The following is a 17,766-nucleotide window of genomic DNA, read 5'->3' as shown; positions in this document are numbered from 1 at the left end:
GTTGCATTTAAAAGAAAAAAAAAAAAAAGGAAGAAAAGAAAAACCCCACACCAGCCACGTTGAGGTGTGTAGGCAGCTGTGTTTGTCAGGAACGCAGAAGGAGTTGGCTTCCCTTTGGGGGAGGAGACGCAATCCCACACCCCCTCGGGAGGGATATATAAGGAGCCCCGGGGCTGGGGGTGGCAGGTGCAGCCCTCAGGTTTCAGCCCAGCCCGCCTCCTGCCAGCTTCTCTCGTGCTGCTGAGACCTCAGCACTGCTGCTTGCCCATGGCCACCACGCTTTTGCAGACTTCTTCCTCCACTTTTGGGGGTGGCTCTACACGAGGGGGTTCCCTTCTGGCTGGGGGAGGAGGCTTTGGTGGGGGGAGTCTCTATGGGGGTGGTGGGAGCCGCACTATCTCAGCTTCTTCTGCCAGGTTTGTCTCCTCGGGGTCAGCAGGGGGCTATGGGGGTGGCTTTGGTGGAGGGGCCGGTAGTGGTTATGGGGGTGGCTTCGGAGGTGGCTTTGGTGGGGGTTTTGGCAGTGGCTTTGGTGACTTCGGTGGTGGAGATGGCGGCCTCCTCTCTGGCAACGAGAAGATCACCATGCAGAATCTCAACGACCGCTTGGCCTCCTACCTGGAGAAGGTGCGTGCCCTGGAGGAGGCCAACGCCGACCTGGAGGTGAAGATCCGAGACTGGTACCAGAGACAGAGCCCGACCAGCCCGGAGCGTGACTACAGCCCCTACTTCAAGACCACTGATGAACTCCGTGACAAGGTAAGGCCTCTGGTTTTAGGGAGAGGGGAGCAGGTAGCTGGTACCAGCTGCCCCGGGGGAAATCCTTTTCTGCCCAGGCAATGATGTGTAACCTTGGCAAGTGGGGGGAATGCGTTCCAGATGTGGATGGGGGCACACTTTGCTCAGCCTGGCAGTGCTGGGGATCCTGTGAATCTGGTCTGGACCAGTAGGGGCTGAGATGAGAGCACTGCTCACACCTGTGGGGCTCTGTCTAGAGCGTTCCTTTGCTTCTTTTGCAAGAGTAAGAGTGCAGAGATGAAACTCTGGTCCTAGGAGTCCTGAACGCCAGGACCGCCTGCCTCACCCTCTGAATGTCTTGGGTGGCAAAAGCTTTAGGAGACCTGGGACTGGGCATGGACTCTGCCAGCTCCTCACTCACCCTTCACTCACTTGCACCAGTTTCCGCAGCTGCCCTCCAGGTTCCCACTGACTGGAATGTTCTATAGATGCATGGCTGTGTTAAGGTGTGCAGGAGGCCAGCGACCATGAGTTGTCCACAGGGGAGGCTGGTGGAGCACCCCAAGAGGTCACCCTGTTCCTGGCCAGGCAGTTCCCACAGGGCATTCCCTGCCACCCTCCTTGGTCTTTCCTGTCCCAGAGACCAGGAGGGTGGCATGGGATGGCTGGATTCTGCCTGGGGACCCTACAGCCTACTGTTGCTGGTATCCAAGGGGAGATGGTCAGTGAGGGGTCCCATGTGAGGTGCACGGCAGGGGGAGCAGCAGGGAAGAGGGAGGGGCCCTCTTGACACCAGCTCCCTTTATCCTGCAGATCCTGGCGGCTGCCATCGACAACTCTCGGGTCATTCTGGAGATTGACAATGCCAGGCTGGCTGCAGACGACTTCAGACTCAAGTACGCTCCTTCCTCATTGTCCCCCAGCTCAAGTGGTCCAGACCCCTTAACCCTCCTCACTTGGGTTTCCTCTTCCTTTCCAGGTATGAGAACGAGATGGCCCTGCGCCAGAGCGTGGAGGCCGACATCAACGGCCTGCGCAGGGTGCTGGATGAGCTAACCCTGACCAAGACCGATCTGGAGATGCAGATTGAGAGCCTGAACGAGGAGCTGGCCTACCTGAAGAAGAACCACGAGGAGGTGAGGATCAGGCAGGGGGTGGGGCTGGTGGGAGGCAAAGTGGGGCCACTGGGGACTCTTCTTAGTTGGCTGAAGAGCTGAGTGGTTTTGATATGCACCCGCCAACACAGAGGTCCCCATGGAAGGAAGGATCACTGATGACCCAGACTCCTTATCTTCTCTGATACGTCGCCAGGCCAGGTGGCTGGTGGGTGCTTCTGTCCTGATCTGTTTCATGAGCTCATAGAAGGGCCCTACTGTCTGAGGTCCTCCCTTGGCAGGACCAGAGACTAGAGAGGAGGAGAGACCCTCAGAGCTGAGAGGCCTGTGTGATCAAACCTCTTCATGTGGCATGGGAAACAGAGGCCAGGGTGGGTATGGGGCAGAACTGAGGTCATGTGGTGCGTTAGTGGTTAGTGATGGAGCCGGGATTGGCACGTGGGACCCCAGACTTAGCTCTGGCTCCCGCCCTCTGTCTCTGAATGCCGACCCTCCCTCCCCTGAAGGAGATGAAGGAGTTCAGCAACCAGCTGGCTGGCCAGGTCAACGTGGAGATGGACGCAGCACCAGGCGTGGACCTGACCCGCATACTGTCAGAAATGAGGGAGCAGTACGAGGCCATGGCGGAGAAGAACCGCCGGGATGCCGAGGCCTGGTTCTTCAGCAAGGTGGGTCTGACTGGTGGGCCTCTCCTCAGCTTCCTGAGCCCCTGGGAGGCTCATGGAGCTCACTTCTCTTGTGTGTGACCTATAGACGGAGGAGCTGAATAAGGAGGTGGCCTCCAACACAGAGATGATCCAGACCAGCAAGTCGGAGATCACAGACCTGAGACGCACGATACAGGGGCTGGAGATCGAGCTGCAATCCCAGCTCAGCATGGTCTGGCTCCCTGCTATGCCCCTCTTCCTCCTGCCAAGCCTCCCCCTCCCCACCTCTGCCATCCTTCATGGCTGCTTTAAGCATTGGAGTTCCCAAGCTCCATCCGGGGGAGGTTCCATGCAATCCATTTGGCCTGTCTCCCCAAGCCCTCGATGGCTTCCTGGCTAGCCTGATGTGGTGTCTCTGGTCTGCTGCCCACTAGAAAGCCGGGTTGGAGAGCACGCTGGCAGAGACGGAGTGCCGCTACGCCGCGCAGCTGCAGCAGATTCAGGGCCTCATCAGCAGCATCGAGGCCCAGCTGAGCGAGCTCCGCAGTGAGATGGAGGCGCAGAACCAGGAGTACAAGATGCTGCTGGACATCAAGACGCGACTGGAACAGGAGATTGCCACCTACCGCAGCCTGCTGGAGGGCCAGGATGCCAGGCAGGGGCTGGGGTGAAGAGGGGGAGTGAGGGGTTAGGGTGGAGAATCATCTTAAGGGCACAGCAGTGTGTACAGTGAAAAGAGAGCAGAACATGGAGTCAGAGGTTCTGGACTCTGTGCTCTGGTCATCGGCTATTATCTTGGGCAGGTCATGTCACCTCTCTGGTCCTGTGTGCCTTCTGTAAATGATACAGCTGGGCTAGTAGTCTTGGATTTGATGCTGGTTCCACTTCCTAAAGGAAATGGATGGGTGTTATTAAAGATTAGAATCTATCTGCTTAGGGGTGGCAGGTCTGGAGGGCTTGCAGGATGGCCCAGCCTTTAGAGAAGTCAGATATGGGGGTAGGGGTGGAGAAGCCTGCTTAGCTGTCTCCCTGTAGGCAGACCTGAGCTTCTGTCCTTTGCTTACATCTGCTTCCATCGCTCTTGCAGGATGGCTGGCATTGGTACCGGAGAAGGTAAGAGGCTTAATTCTTTCTGATTTGAGCGGGGAGAGAAACTGTTGAAGTCACAAATACCCTTGGAATGGGGAGGAAGGAGAAAGAGACCAAGCATCCAAGTAGGGTGGGGAGATGCCCATTCCAATAGGTACTTCTTCCTCCAGTGGGACCTCTGTCAGTCCCTGGTAGGGCTGGGGTTGAATATTTATGGAGAATCTTCCAGGATGAGCAAACTTTATCCAGGGCATAGTCCCTGCCTAGGCCCCACCTTCATGTACTTTTGGATGCATGCACGCTAAGTCGTGTCAGTCATGTACGATTCTTTGCGACCCTACGGACTGTAGCCTGCCAGGCTCTTCTTGTCCATAGGCAAGGATACTGGAGTGGGTTTCCATGCCCTCCTCCAAGAGGTCTTCACGACCCAGGAATCAAACCCATGTCTTTTATGTCTCTTGCACTGGCAGGCATGTTCTTTACCACTAGTGCCACCTGGGAAGCCCCGTACTTATGGATAGATGTCCATGGTTACTTCCTGTTTACGTGCAGCGTAAAAGCTCTGACATTCTTGCTCACTGCAGGGCATACCTGCCGCTGCTCCCGTCCATCTCTTTGATGAGTAATTCAGCAGCAGTCGTCCTGGCAGCTCTGAAAGGATTGGCCGATGGCCATTCTCAGGGGTGCTGTCCAGTCTTCTCAGAGCTCAGACGAGGCCCTGGCCCCCTTGGGAAGGAGTACAGGGAGCGTCTCCCACTCTTAAACTTGCCCCTTCTTTCTACAGCCTCCCTGGGAGGTGGCGGTGGCGGCAAGGTCCGCATCAACGTTGAGGAGTCTGTGGACGGGAAGGTGGTTTCTTCCAGAAAGAGAGAAATCTAACACCCCAGTGCAGGGGAGATGCCCCTGCCACCCCTGCCCTTCCCAGGCTGAGCAGAAAGCTGGCCAGAGGGACCGGAAAAGCAAATTCCAGGCTCTGCCTTCAGAGGGTCTGGTCCAAGGGGTCCTTCGTTTCTTAGTTGGGTGCTTCCTGAGCTCTCCCCTCCCCCCTCCAGCTATCCTGCCTCCAATAGAGCAGGGAGGTGCAAGAAACAGCTCTGTTGTGTAACAAGCTCATGGTCTGTACCATGTCCATGCAATAAAGACTTGCTTTTCCTTTTGCAAATATCCCTCAGTAGTATGTCCAGTTTTTCTTGTTGGTGGCCTCTGAGAAAGGCCAAGGCCCCCCTGCTGCCATCTCTCCCCAACTTTGACCTCTTCCCTGCACAGTCACTCTTTGGGGTGTCTGGGTCGCCTCGGACAAGCCAGGCTGATTGGATGACTTGTTGTCTGGCTGACCCCATTTAGTGATCATGGAAGCAGGAAACAGGGTTCCTTAGAGTGGTGTGGTGTACTTAACACGAAGTAAACACATCGAGACATTGATTAATCAGTTACTGGATGATTGACTGCGTAGATGGCTCTGGTTCACCACTGTATGGTTGGCACTGGGCTAGGCACACCCACTCACGGGTCTCATTTAATACAACTGCTGGTGGTCAGGCCTTATTATGCCATCTTAGAGATGAGGAAACTTAGAGTTGAGACGGGAAACTTACAAATGAGGTGGTCAGGCTGATGATTAGTCCAGTGGCCTCATGGCTGGACGGTAAGTAGTAGGGCTGGGGCTGGGCCCCACACCTGTATGACTCCAAGTTCACGGCTTATTCTCGGATCCCAGGCCCTGGTTCTTCACAGCCAATTGCCAGGACCTTCCCCCTTGCTTCCAGCTCTCACCACATATGCTCCCTAATTTCCCCTCTTTCCCAGCTGGGCACACCTGACCTCTAGAATGGCTGAGCCACTTCCCATCTCTGTCCCCCTGCAAACCTGGCTCCCATCCCTCCATAGATGCCATCTCCCTACAAGGCACTGAAAGTGCCGAGAGGGAGAGACACCAGCTCCAGGAAGCCCTCCCTGATTTCTCTAATTCCAAGTCCAAAGCAACTCCAGCCCTTACTACCCTTCTTCATCCAAATCCTGCTCGCCTGTCCCCAGTTTCTACCTAAGGGCTCATTAGAGCAGCGGCATCCGCACACACCTGATTTGCTGCCTCTGCTCTGGGGCTGCTCCTCTGGAATCCGTAGCCCCTGCTGTGCTTGTGCTTAGTCACTCGGTTGTGTCTGACGCTGTGCAGCCCCATGGACTGCAACCCTCCAGGCTTCTCTGTCCATGGGGATTCTCCAGGCAAGAATTCTAGAGTGGGTTGCCATCTCCTCCTCCAGGGGATCTTCCCAACCCAGGGATCAAACTCAGATCTCCCACATTGCAGCAGATTCTTTACCATCTGAGCCACCAGGGAAGCCCAAGAATACTGGAGTGGGTAGCCTAACCCTTCTCCAGGGGATCTTCCCAACCCAGGAATCAGACCAGGGTCTCCTGCATTGCAGAAGAATTCTTTACCAGCTGAGCTACCAGGGAAGCCCCTAGCCCCTGATAGAGGGCAGGGAATGAGGAAGCAGAGAACTCTGGGCCCTGGTTGGACTGGGCTCAGGAGAGGATTGAGGGGAGAGGGGGAGGGGAGGGAGAACCGGTTTCTTTGTCCTGCTGGGAAGATCACATGGGAGGTGCTGCTGTTCTCCTGAGAATCAGATCATTTGTGAGGAGGGCCAGGCCTTCTGAGAGGCACCCCGTGGGTCTCACTGGGTGAAACTGCTCTTCCAGCAACCCTAGCTGGAAAGAAGGTGGCATCCACTCTTTCTGAGGGGGATTTAATCTAGAATGTGTCTCCTGAGTGCACAGATTTCCCTGGGGCTGGGGGGGAGGAAAGGGATTTTATTAGTGTCTGTACACTCCCATGGTAAGGAATCTGCTTGCAATGAAGGAAACCCGGGTCAGATCCCTGGGTCGGGAAGATCCCCTGGAGAAGGGAATGACTACCCACTCCAGTACTCTTGCCTGGCGAATTCCATGGACAGAGGAGCCTGACGGGCTACAGTCCAGGTGGTGGCAGAGTCGGACGCCGCTGAGCAACTGACACTGCACCCTGCCAGGCTCTGGACAGGGCATTCAGTGGATGGTGTCTCATTTCCTCTCCCAAAAGCTTTTGAAATTGAGGCCAGACTTGAGCAGCAGTTTTCAGAAGAGGAAACTGAGGCCCATGGAAGCTAAACCACAGGCATGAAGCCACAAGCTAGGGGACAGTGACGCTGGGTCTGGAGCTTTCTCTCTAATTCCAGACCCTTGCTTTTCCCTTGATGCCAGGGGGTGGGGGGTGGTGTGTGACAGAAGCTGGCGACACCTTCCTTAGAGGATGTGCTGGTCTAAAACTCATTTCTTGACCTCTAGGGGCAAACTGTTCAAGTGTCACACAGCCAATACAGTCAGAAAGATTGTCCTTACAAGGCACCTTGGTCTCTCATGCTGCGGTTCAAGCCCAGAGCACTGGGTGCCGTGTCTCTGACATCCTGGGGCTCAGCCAGGCTCCTTTGGGACACTCTCCCCCGCCACTGTTGAGGCTGGTAGCTGAGCTACTGCTCTTGCATCACTGATATCCAGGTCTCTTTTGAGAGGTCTCAGGCCTAAACAGCCACAGAAGAGTCTTCTTTGCAAAAATAACCACGTCTGCAAAAGTGCAGGGCAGAATGGGACTCAGCTGTCCCTCATCGAGTGAGCCTCCTCTAGAGACCAGACTCTAAGCTAGGGGGGAGAAGCCTGCTTCTCTCTTCTTGGAGCACCCCTGCCTGCTCTGCTGGCCTGCTCTGCTGGGATTCAGTGACGGGCTATAAGAGAGGCCCTTGCAACTTGCCAAGTTCTGTCCCCTGCCTGACCCTGAAGTGAGATGCCCACTCCCAGGGAGAGTGCATGCCTGGCTGAGCCCTTAAATTGTCTCCGGACATAGACAGCCACCTCCTGCCTGTCCCTGGATGGAGGTTGGGCTAAGTTTCCAGCCAATCCGGGAAGCAGGCAGCAGGCCTCCCTCTGCTGCTGAGAGGGCAGCTTTGGGACTAGGGATTAGGGCTCTGGGTGTGTCCTGGGTTCAGGCTGGCCTTCCCAGAGCAGGCATGGGGCATGCCCACCTTTCTCACTGAGGACTCTGAGTCCCTGTCCCCCTCTGGGTCTCAGTCTCCCCATCTTTACATGGAAGATTCTGATTGGACGAGATGATCTTGAGGTTCTCGATGCTGAGACCTCAGGGGGGAGCCTGACCTGGGAGACCTGTGGCAGCAGGGGCAGTGTCTGCTCCATGTACAGCTGAGTCCTCAGCGGGGCCTCTCAGTAAATATTTATTGCCTGAGTACATGACCTTTTTTCTCTTTTGCTTCTTCCTGCTATAGGCATGGCTCTGGACATTCCCTGGTGTCTTGGGCGTGTGCCCACCTAGGGGTCACCTGTCCCTCCATGGGCAACTGGCTGCACGAAGGAAAATAAAATGATGCCAGCTTTTCCCATGAGATTTGGAGCTGGGGTGACCTCACTGGATACCATTTCTGCTAGACATTCCTTCTCATTTAAAGCCAGCAGACAACGTGTCTCTGAAACAACTTTTCAGGCAGTTAGCCAGCACTGGCCTCTGCCAGGAAAGGTATTCAGAGGTATATTTGACAAAGCCCCTGTCTTCAGGGAATGTAGACTGAGTGGGGGAAATAAGACCAGAATGCCACCAGCTGTTACTTGTCTGGCTGCTGCAGGTGCCATGCTGGTGCAAGAACCAGAGAAGGAGAAGAAGCAATGAGTTGGCACAGGACGGAGGACCGAAGAATATTCTGATGGGTCATCTAACAATGAGAAGCTTGCATTTCCTCATTTGTAACAGGGAGGGGAGAGGAACCTTCCGCCTGCTGGGAGCTCCGGGGTGTCAGGTGCTTCTCAGATACTCACTCGTCTGACGCTTGTTTTTCTGTTATGGCCACCGAGACACTGAAAGGTTGAGTAACTTTCCCAAGGTCACACAGCCAGTCTATGGCAGACGTAGGGTTGGAACTCAGGTCCACTTAATTCAAAGCCTATACTGGCCTCTATGGGTTTCTGGAGAACTCGGGTGGTAATAACAGGGATTTTAGAAAGCTGAGCATGTAGAAATATAAAGCCCTGAGACTTTGAGGCTAATCTGAAGAAGGCTCCTGAGGACTGCTGTGTCAAGCAGGTGTCTCTGAGGATGCAGAGTGCCCAGAAAGCCTGGGTCCACCATCTGGGCAGGGGCTGCCTTTTACAAGGTGACTCTCTCCTGTCGGGGAACCTTAAGACCCGTTGGGAGGTCGTCAACCAGGCTGGGGGCTTCCCAGGCGGCTCAGTGAGTAAAGAATCTGCCTGCAGTGCAGGAGACACAGGAGACATGGGTTCGATCCCTGGGTCAGGAAGATCTCCTGGAGGAGGGCGTGGCAACACATTCCAGTATTCTTGCCTAGAGAATCCTATGGACAGAGGATGTTGGCAGACTACAGTCCGTGGGCTCACAGCGAGTCAGACGTGACTGAAGTGACTGAGCGAGCACATGCGTGCACAGCCAGTCTGGGCTCCAGACCCCTTGTGGTCCAGGGAGAGAGAGGAGGAGGCAGGAGCCTGATCCGAGATTCAAGCAAGGAACCCTGGTGAGGAGCTGGAAGCAGGGTTTAGGCCTCAGATCTACAGATGAACAGTCTGGTGACTCTGGCTAAACCTTTGAGAACCAGAGCCCCACAGGGCATTGCTGAAGGAAACTTAGAAGTCATCTCAGTGGAAGGCCCCCAATGAATCAGCGGTCGACCTAGAAATCCATGTATTTCTCTTCCTTTCCCATTGCCCTGGGTCTCTGCATTCCAAGTCTCAGTTTCCTCCACGTGTGAAATGAGGGGGTTGAATGGGAAATTTTCTACTGCCATTTAGGTTTTGACATTCTGCACTGAGTGAGTGCCCCGGAAATCCCCCGAAGTACCTGAGAAATCAGGTCAGACAGCAGACAGGCTGAGCACCCGGCCATCAATGCACAGGCCTAACCTCTGTGGGCTGCAGGACCATCCACCAGGTGGGTCTTGGGTGAGAGGAGGCCTGAGAATGGCGAGGGCAACAGGGGCTGGTCTCTGGATGGGACAGTGCTAGCACTGGCCCGAAAAGGATTAACCAGGCAGTGGTTAAAGGTGCAGACCCTAGAGCCAGAGGTTTGAATCTTGGCTCCGACATAGTCAGGTTTGGGCAATGCCGTCAGCCTGTCTGGGTCTTCATTCCTCATCTGCAAAAAGGATATGATTAAAATAGTAGAGTTGTTAAAAGGACCAAATAAAGTCATGCATGTAATGTGTTTCACAGAGTGTTCAAGATGTTAGCTAGTGTTATTTTTATTGTTTTTTAACATATACGGAATGGGATACTCAGAGATCAGACACTGAGTTTGCAGCAAGGATTGGTGACACCAACCGGTAGGGTAGTGAGAGCCAGATGCCAGCTTAAATCTTGACTTCACGGCAACCTTGGACTAGTGACTTAGTCTCCCTCAGCTGCTTTGTCTATAAAATGGGGCCAAATAAAACCCCTCACCTGTTGTGCAGACTCAGTGACAACTTGTCAAGACGAGCCTCTTCTGCAGGGTTACTCATACTTGGGGATTTCCCTCCCCCTCCCTGGAAACGTTATAGAGGAGGGGACTAAATCTGTAGTTTTGCCAGAAAGCAAAGAAGGGAGCTTTAGGCCCAGGAGCAGGGCCTCAGCCCCATCACTGGGTCCTGTCCCATCTGACCCAGGGCTGAGAGAGGAGAAACAGGGTCCCCCATACGGCTCTCTGCCCAGGTCCCTCTAGGAGGGCTGGCAGGTGTCCCCGGCTCTGTGGGTCCTGGGGTTCACTTTGTGGTCAGAGGAAGGCATTCCTGTGTCAAGGCATCACATACCCTCCTCGGGAGGGGTGGGGAGGGGCTGTGCCCTGAGCCTGTGAGAGAGGCATGTTCTGGCCACCGTGGGCCTCCAGAGGACCTGTGATTATTGTTCCTCTGAGGGGCGTTGGCTGAACCTGCTCTTCAGCCCCAGGAGGATCATCATTCCAGGCCTGGCAGGTTCCATTAATCACCTTCTTGTCTGTTTTGATCCCCACTGAGAGAGAGAGAGGGCTCCTGCTTTGGGCTGAATCACACCTTTTCAGCGAGAGAGCTGAGCCATCAGTTTGGAGCAGGAGAGCTGGGCAGGGTCAGGGGTAAGGCCAAATCCCTGGTCTCACCAGGTTTTGGAGCACCGTGGCCCACCCTGGCTCTCTCCCTGATGCTGACACCTGCGAAGGGAGATGCAGGCCCACTTCCCCACCTGAAGAAAACAAAGGCCAAGAAAGCCCTGACTCAGAACCTTCCTTTCTGGTATTGCAGAATCAGCAAAAGGGTTTCCAGGACAACCTCAACTCACCTCTCCCCAGCCCCTGGCCTATCCCACCAAGCCCTTCAGGCTGTTGTGGGCAGAGGGCAGCTCCCAGCAGGCCATTCACGGCCACCCATGGCCTCCTTGGTAAGTGGAAACTGGAAGCCTGAGTCCTGGGTCCACCATTCTCAGCCCTGGAAACTCTATTCTGGGCTTCTGAGAGGCCAGCTCAAGGCCCTTTACTTTTGGCTCGAGAAGGAAATGGCAACCCACTCCAGTATTCTTTCCCGGAGAATCCCGTGGACAGAGGAGCCTGTTGGGCTGCAGTCCATGGGGTGGCAAAGAGTTGGACATGACCGAGTGACTAGGCATGAAGGTGAGGCCTCTTCTGGTGGGCTTCCTAAGTGGACCCTGAGTCTCAGGCACATCCCAGGCTCCTCGGCAGGGACCCTGGCCTCAGGCCCTAGGTCATATCCTCTATGTGGCCTCTTGGTCAAACATGCACAAGCTGAGTCAGGCATCACGTGGTTGTGGGACTAGAAAGAGCTAGGTATTACAAGACTTCCTTTTTGGAACTGGCTATGCCTCTGAGGGTGCTGCTGTAATGAAATCATTAAATCCATGGGTCAGGCTGACCTAGGGCTTCTCAACCTGGACACAATTGACCTTCTGGGCTGGAGGATTCTTGGTGGCAGGGGCTGTCCTGTGCACTGTAGGGTATTCAGCAGTATCTCTGGTCTCTGTCCTCCAGACACCAGTAGTATCCCTTTGGTGTGATGAACAAAATGTCTCCAGACACTATGAAGTGTCCCTTGGGAAGCAGAATAGCCCCTGACTGAGAACCTCTAGATTCATCTATGGTGACAGAGTTGGAATTATTGTTATATTAGGGGAATGGGGGATATGGATGGCAATTGACCAGGAAAAGGTACAATGAGATTTATAGGAAGTTGGAAATGTTCTGAGTGGTGGCTTAAAGTTTCATAGCTGAGGATCCCACATTAAGATCCCCACAACTAGATCCCACATTAAGCCTGATGCTTATAATTTGTCTATTTTGCTGTAGGAAAAAATATGCCTAAAGAATGAGTCTAGTCTGATTCAGGTCAATGTATGGCAAAAACCACTACAGTATTGTAAAGTAATTAGCCTCCAATTAAAATAAATAAATTAATTAAATTAAAAAAAAAAAAAAAAAAAAAGAATGAGCCTAGCGTCAGACAGATCCAGACTTGGGTTTCAGTCCTGACTCTGCCCTTAAGGCTTAGTTTCCTTCTCTGTAAAATGAGGATAAGAGTAGGGTCAACCTTCCTGGGCCACTGCAAAGATTAAACAAGGTGTGCGTGCTTAGTTGCTAAGTCATGTCTGATTCTTTGAGAACCCATGGACTGTAGCCGAGGAGGCTCCTCTGTCCATGGGATTTCCCAGGCAAGAATACTAGAGTGGGTTGCCATCTCCTTCTCTAGGGGATCTTCCCTACCCAGGGATCGAACACAAGTCTCCTGCATTGGCAGGAGAATGGATCCTTTACCACTGAGCCACCAGGAAAGCCCCTTAAACAAGGCAGTCATTATAAAGTTCTTAGCCCAGTGCCTGCATATGGCAAGGGATCTGAGGGTGTTAGCTCTTACCAGGTGTGGGTCCCCTTGCCCTTTCTCCACCTCCTGTTCCCCAGCTGTGTCAGATGGTCCCTAAGGTCCCTTTCCACCGTGACTTTATCTGATGGTCTTGGAGCCACTTTTTTTCTCAGCCTAAACACCTTCAAGGTCATTGATTCTACAGGACCTTGCTGGAAGCAATGGAGTAGATGAAGTGCCAAGAAGCACACAGAACATCTCAGTCAGACTTTTTCGAAATAGGATGAAGGGAGGCGGAGGGCCACTTTGCCCCTTCCTTCCCTCTGCAGAGGCTCCCTGGCAGGCAGGTGCAGCTCAGTCCCCGTTCTAACATTGGGTGGGGCTGATGGGAGTGAGTTCCCTAAGCGGAGAGGTGAGACAGAATTCAGTTGTCAAAGGGTAGTCTCAAGGAGAACACAGTTCCCTCTGAATCATCCCTTTCGTTAAGGATTAAAAAAAAAAAAAAAAAGGCCCCTTCCCCCAGAGGCACAACCCACCCTGGAGAACGGAGGTAACTGAGCTTGTGGGAAACATACGTGCAGTTGGCACCAGTCAGAGGGTGGGGAAGGGAGGAGAGAAGAGAGTGCCACTGTCCAACCCCTTGGAAGGTGTATAAAAGGCATCCACTCCGGAGGAGAGCCACAGTCCTCGGCCAGACCAAGCCAAGCTCCTGCCGCACCTGCTCTCTGCCCATCTCACTCTCACCATGAGCTGTCGCCTGCAGAGTTCCTCCGCCAGCTATGGAGGTGGCTTTGGGGCTGGCTCTTGCCAGCTTGGAGGAGGTCGCAGTATCTCTACCTGCTCAACCCGGTTTGTCTCTGGGGGATCTGCTGGGGGCTTTGGGGGTGGTGTGAGCTGCGGCTTTGGTGGAGGGGCTGGTAGCGGCTATGGGGGTGGCTTTGGAGGCAGCTTCGGAGGTGGCTTCGGAGGTGGCTTCGGAGGTGGCTTTGGTGGGGGTTTTGGTGGAGGCTTCGGTGACTTCGGTGGTGGAGATGGCGGCCTCCTCTCCGGGAACGAGAAGATCACCATGCAGAATCTCAACGACCGCCTGGCCTCCTACCTGGAGAAGGTGCGTGCGCTGGAGGAGGCCAACGCTGACCTGGAGGTGAAGATCCGAGACTGGCACCTGAAGCAGACCCCGACCAGCCCGGAGCGTGACTACAGTCCCTACTTCAAGACCATAGATGAACTCCGGGAAAAGGTGAGCCCTTGCAGGTTGAGCAGGGTTCTCTTGCGAGCAGGGCAGAGACTCGATGGCCACGAAATGCAGGGTCTCCAGGGACCAGCAGATGCAGTGTGGATGGAGTTCTCACCCTTCCTTTGGGTGAAAATCTAGGCTTTTACTGCCTATCAAGCCTCTCTTTTGTGTTCCAACACCTCTCTGCATGGTCTTTCTCATGCTACGCATTTTCTCTCATTATTCATTTTTATTGTTCTTACTCATGCCAACTTTTTCTTTTTTTTTTTTTACTGCTTTCCAAACAGTTATGTTGTTAGCGACTTGATCTCTATAATCCTAACCCACTGGGTTATTTGGAAACCGTGACAGCTTTAAAAGCCACTAAGAATGGATAAAATCAACAGAGAAAGGAATACATGTTCATTCATTGGTCTGGGAACACTGGTTTGTTTTGTAGGGGCCCCCTCTAAACTGGTGTTCTCAACTGGCCTCAAGCAGGTGGGGGAGATGCAGGCAGTGCTAAGCTGAGATTCTCTCACTCTGTGAGGCCAGCTTGTTGGAACAGAAATCCACCTGCCTGGGCTGGGTCCCAGCTATGTGGGGTGGATTTTAAGTGCTTTGGAACACAAAAGTTGAGACAGGAAATTCAAATGGATGGGGATATTTATTGAAATTCCACTCTGCTCAGTGGGGAGGCCAGCTCCAGTGAAGTTATGAACTGTAGGGAGCGAGGCTGATTCTTTCCTGATTTTTAAAAATTAGGTAATTAATTAGGCAGGTCCCAGTTGCAGCACAGGGGATTTTTAAATTGTGACTTATGGGATCCAGTTCCCCGACCAGGGACTGAACCCAACTTCCCCTGGGAGCTCAGATTCCTAACCACTGGACCACCAGGGAAGTCCCCTCTCCTGATCTTAAGGAGAAGGAAGGGGCTCACCACAGTGACCTTATCAGATTGCTAGTGTGGCTGTGGAGAATGACTAACCACAGACATCCCTGATGGGGTGGCTCCCCTGCAATGCACATACAGATCACCATGACCAGACACAGAACTCTGGAGTGACAGAATGAACTGGGGGGACCTATCTCATCCTTCACTTTACAGAGAGGAACTGAGGCCCAAAGAGAAGTGCCTTGTCCCAGCCCGCAGGGGCAGGGAGCAAGCAGGCAGAGCTGCACGGCCACCCGTCCAGCCCATGTTTCCTCAGTCCTCCCTCCCTGAGCTCGTGGACCCTCCAATGGTCACCTTCTCTATTTTGCAGATCTTGGCGGCCACCATTGACAACAACCGGATCATCCTGGAGATTGACAATGCCCGGCTGGCTGCCGATGACTTCAGGCTCAAGTGAGTTTTATTTCCCTCCTCCCGCTTTCTCAGCAGTTCTTGTTTTAGACGAATGTTCCTCTGATCAATGTAATCCTAGCATCCCAGCAGTAAAGGTCTTGGGGAAGGAGCAGAGTTCAGAGGAGGGTAGGGGTGTCTCCAATTTCATTTCTTTCCCTTTCTCTCTCTCTCCCTCTGTTTCTTTCATTTTTTTTTTTAAAATTTGAGCAGAGAAAGGTTTATTGCAGAGCCAAGCAAGGACTATGTGTGACTTCTGCTTAAAACCTTCAATTCCTAATACCATTTCTGTGTTGCTTTTCATTAAAAAAAATATTAGGTATGAGAACGAGCTGACTCTGCGCCAAAGTGTGGAGGCCGACATCAATGGCCTGCGCAGGGTGCTGGACGAGCTGACCCTGACCAAGACCGATCTGGAGATGCAGATTGAGAGCCTGAACGAGGAGCTGGCCTACCTGAAGAAGAACCACGAGGAGGTGAGGGGGGGAGCTGGGCCTGCTGTGGCTGAATCACCTCCAGCAAGAATGGGGAGCCCTCTGCTGAGGTCAGACTCAGCTCTCCACAGTGGAACCTCGAAGCACTTTCTGGAACATTCAGGTAGCATTCAGAGCCGAGGAAAGGCAGGCTGAGGAGTTTCACGTGTCTTCCTTTCCCATCCTCACAGGAGATGAAGGAGTTCAGCAACCAGATGGTCGGCCAGGTCAACGTGGAGATGGACGCCACCCCGGGCATTGACCTGACCCGCGTGCTGGCAGAGATGAGGGAGCAGTACGAGGCCATGGCGGAGAAGAACCGCCGGGATGCCGAGGCCTGGTTCCACAGCAAGGTACCTGGCTGTCTCACCCAGCCGAGCCAGAGGGTGCCTGGGCCATCCAGCTGGGCTCCTCCGTCACCTCCGTCCTGCTTGAATTCCAGAGTGCCGAGCTGAACAAGGAGGTGTCTTCCAGCACGGCCATGATCCAGACCAGCAAGACAGAGATCACCGAGCTCAGGCGCACGCTCCAGGGCCTGGAGATCGAGCTGCAGTCCCAGCTGAGCATGGTACACCGGCCGCCCTCTGCCCTGTGGCTGCCCCCTCGAGGCCCCTCCCCCAGGCCTGGCATCCCTCAGACCTTCTCCTCTGCTGTCCAACCAGAAAGCCGGGCTGGAGAGCACGTTGGCGGAGACGGAATGCCGCTACGCCCTGCAGCTGCAGCAGATCCAGGGTCTCATCAGCAGCATCGAGGCCCAGCTGAGCGAGCTCCGCAGTGAGATGGAGTGCCAGAACCAGGAGTACAAGATGCTGCTGGATATCAAGACGCGACTGGAACAGGAGATCGCCACCTACCGCAGCCTGCTGGAGGGCCAGGATGCCAAGTAGGTCCCACAGGAAAGGGACTGGGGGACTCTGTGCTTTCAGAACAGGCAGGGTCTTAGGGATCGGGTCTGGCAGGGGAGGGCATCTGTCTGCACTCTAACAGCTTGGACCAAAATCCAGGACCAGAGCTTCTTCCTTGTCCCCTGGCATCAGACTGTGGGGGCGTTTCCCTTAACCTTCTCATCTGGGCTTCTGGATTAGACTTGGCAGGGCTAGGGACCATGGAGAAAATATCTCATGCTGGAAAAGTATGAGCTTGGATTCAGGACAGCCCAACAAATCTGTTAATCTAGAGATTGAACTGCCTTCAGACTATTTGCAGGGGCCAGGCCATCGTTGTAGGCTCAAGGAAAGGGTAGAGGGTCCAGTGAAACAAAAGGAGGACAAAATTCCCAGCAAATGCTCAATAACATCTTCTGAGGCTTCACAGACAGACAGACAGACAGGACAGGTCTGGGTTCACCTGGTGCTGCTGCCCTGTGGCCTGGGGGCACAGCTGGGAAAAGAGCCCAACTCAGGGGCTCCAAGGGCTCCTGAGAAGCTCCAGGTGAGGACAGGTAAGCGGCCGCTCTTGGTTGCCTCCCGTTCACGGCTGCCTCTCTCCTCTCTCCCAGGTTGATCGGTTTCACCACAGGAGGTAAGAAAATAACCCAGTGGGAGAGGTGATCAGGCTCCTATTCATCGGCCTGGGGTGGGGGTAGGGGGCAGGCAGGAGGCAGGGCTGGGCTCCCCTGTGTAGGGAGGGAGATGGGGCTGGAGCAGTGGTGGTCACCTGCTCCTCCGTTTTCCTTGCTGCCCTACAGACGCATGGGGCTGTTGTGGAGAGAGTCCCTCAGACAGTAACATAGAATCCCCATCACCTACCCCTGCCCCTGACCTCCTGACCTATTTGGAGTTTGGGGCCCTCCTGTGGGGGGCCAGGCTGGCCTGAGGTGGGTCTCCTCCAGCCTGAAGGTCTTTTGCCTCCTTCCTTTTCCAGGAACCTCCGGCAGCAACTCCGGTCGCCGGGTTCCAGAAAACAGTAGGCCTTAATTCTGCCAGGCGGTCCCTCCCTCTGTCTTCAGCACCCAGAGGAGGAGAGAGCGGATGGCTCCCTGCAGGAGAGAGGGAGGCATTGCAAGGCGCCTCGGCCACTCTGCGCCCGGCCACTGCCCTTCCTGAGGGAGGCCGCTCGCTCCCTGCCCTGCCCTGCCCCCACCCCCAGGTCTGCTTCCTCTCCTCGCTGACCTGGCTCCTTTCTGATTCCTCTGCTTCTCCACTGAAAAGAAAAGCTAATTCAATAAAATTTCCCGGCTTCTTGCAAACGTATTTTTGATTCTGGCCTGGTTTCTGGGGGTGGCGCCTGCCAAGGCCCTGGCTGGGGATGGTGGGGCGAGGGGCTGGTGTGGTCCG

At 54.4% G+C, this 17,766-nt stretch overlaps 2 protein-coding genes across 2 annotated transcripts; both read left to right on the top strand.

Annotated features, from left to right (window-relative positions):
* The first annotated feature begins 267 nt into the window (after positions 1-267).
* KRT15 (keratin 15) lies at positions 268-4,468 on the top strand. Its single transcript, XM_052657055.1, has 8 exons — positions 268-759; positions 1,552-1,634; positions 1,718-1,874; positions 2,360-2,521; positions 2,607-2,732; positions 2,935-3,155; positions 3,588-3,613; positions 4,374-4,468. The coding sequence occupies exons 1-8, from the start codon at positions 268-270 to the stop codon at positions 4,466-4,468; spliced, it is 1,362 nt and encodes a 453-aa protein (XP_052513015.1).
* An 8,733-nt stretch (positions 4,469-13,201) lies between these two features.
* On the top strand, positions 13,202-17,566 carry KRT13 (keratin 13). The gene is made up of 8 exons (XM_052657148.1): positions 13,202-13,696; positions 14,938-15,020; positions 15,337-15,493; positions 15,682-15,843; positions 15,933-16,058; positions 16,153-16,373; positions 16,989-17,011; positions 17,354-17,566. Exons 1-8 carry the CDS (start codon positions 13,202-13,204, stop codon positions 17,404-17,406), a joined length of 1,320 nt encoding a protein of 439 aa, XP_052513108.1. The 3' UTR covers positions 17,407-17,566.
* Positions 17,567-17,766: the final 200 nt, after the last annotated feature.

This window comes from Budorcas taxicolor, chromosome 19 (assembly GCF_023091745.1).
Source record: "Budorcas taxicolor isolate Tak-1 chromosome 19, Takin1.1, whole genome shotgun sequence".
NCBI lineage: Eukaryota > Metazoa > Chordata > Mammalia > Artiodactyla > Bovidae > Budorcas > Budorcas taxicolor.
The sequence above is the reverse complement of the archived record's forward strand: the minus strand, read 5'-3'. Positions and strand labels throughout refer to the sequence as shown.

Bases quoted from the DNA above. Each gene is read 5' to 3' on its own strand.
- KRT13 (XM_052657148.1), top strand. From the start codon at position 13,202: ATGAGCTGTCGCCTGCAGAGTTCCTCCGCCAGCTATGGAGGTGGCTTT. The intron at 13,697-14,937 runs GTGAGCCCTTGC...TCTATTTTGCAG, and splicing joins TAGATGAACTCCGGGAAAAG to ATCTTGGCGGCCACCATTGA. The intron at 15,844-15,932 runs GTACCTGGCTGT...CTTGAATTCCAG, and splicing joins AGGCCTGGTTCCACAGCAAG to AGTGCCGAGCTGAACAAGGA.
- KRT15 (XM_052657055.1), top strand. From the start codon at position 268: ATGGCCACCACGCTTTTGCAGACTTCTTCCTCCACTTTTGGGGGTGGC. The intron at 1,635-1,717 runs GTACGCTCCTTC...CTTCCTTTCCAG, and splicing joins GCAGACGACTTCAGACTCAA to GTATGAGAACGAGATGGCCC. The intron at 2,522-2,606 runs GTGGGTCTGACT...TGTGACCTATAG, and splicing joins AGGCCTGGTTCTTCAGCAAG to ACGGAGGAGCTGAATAAGGA.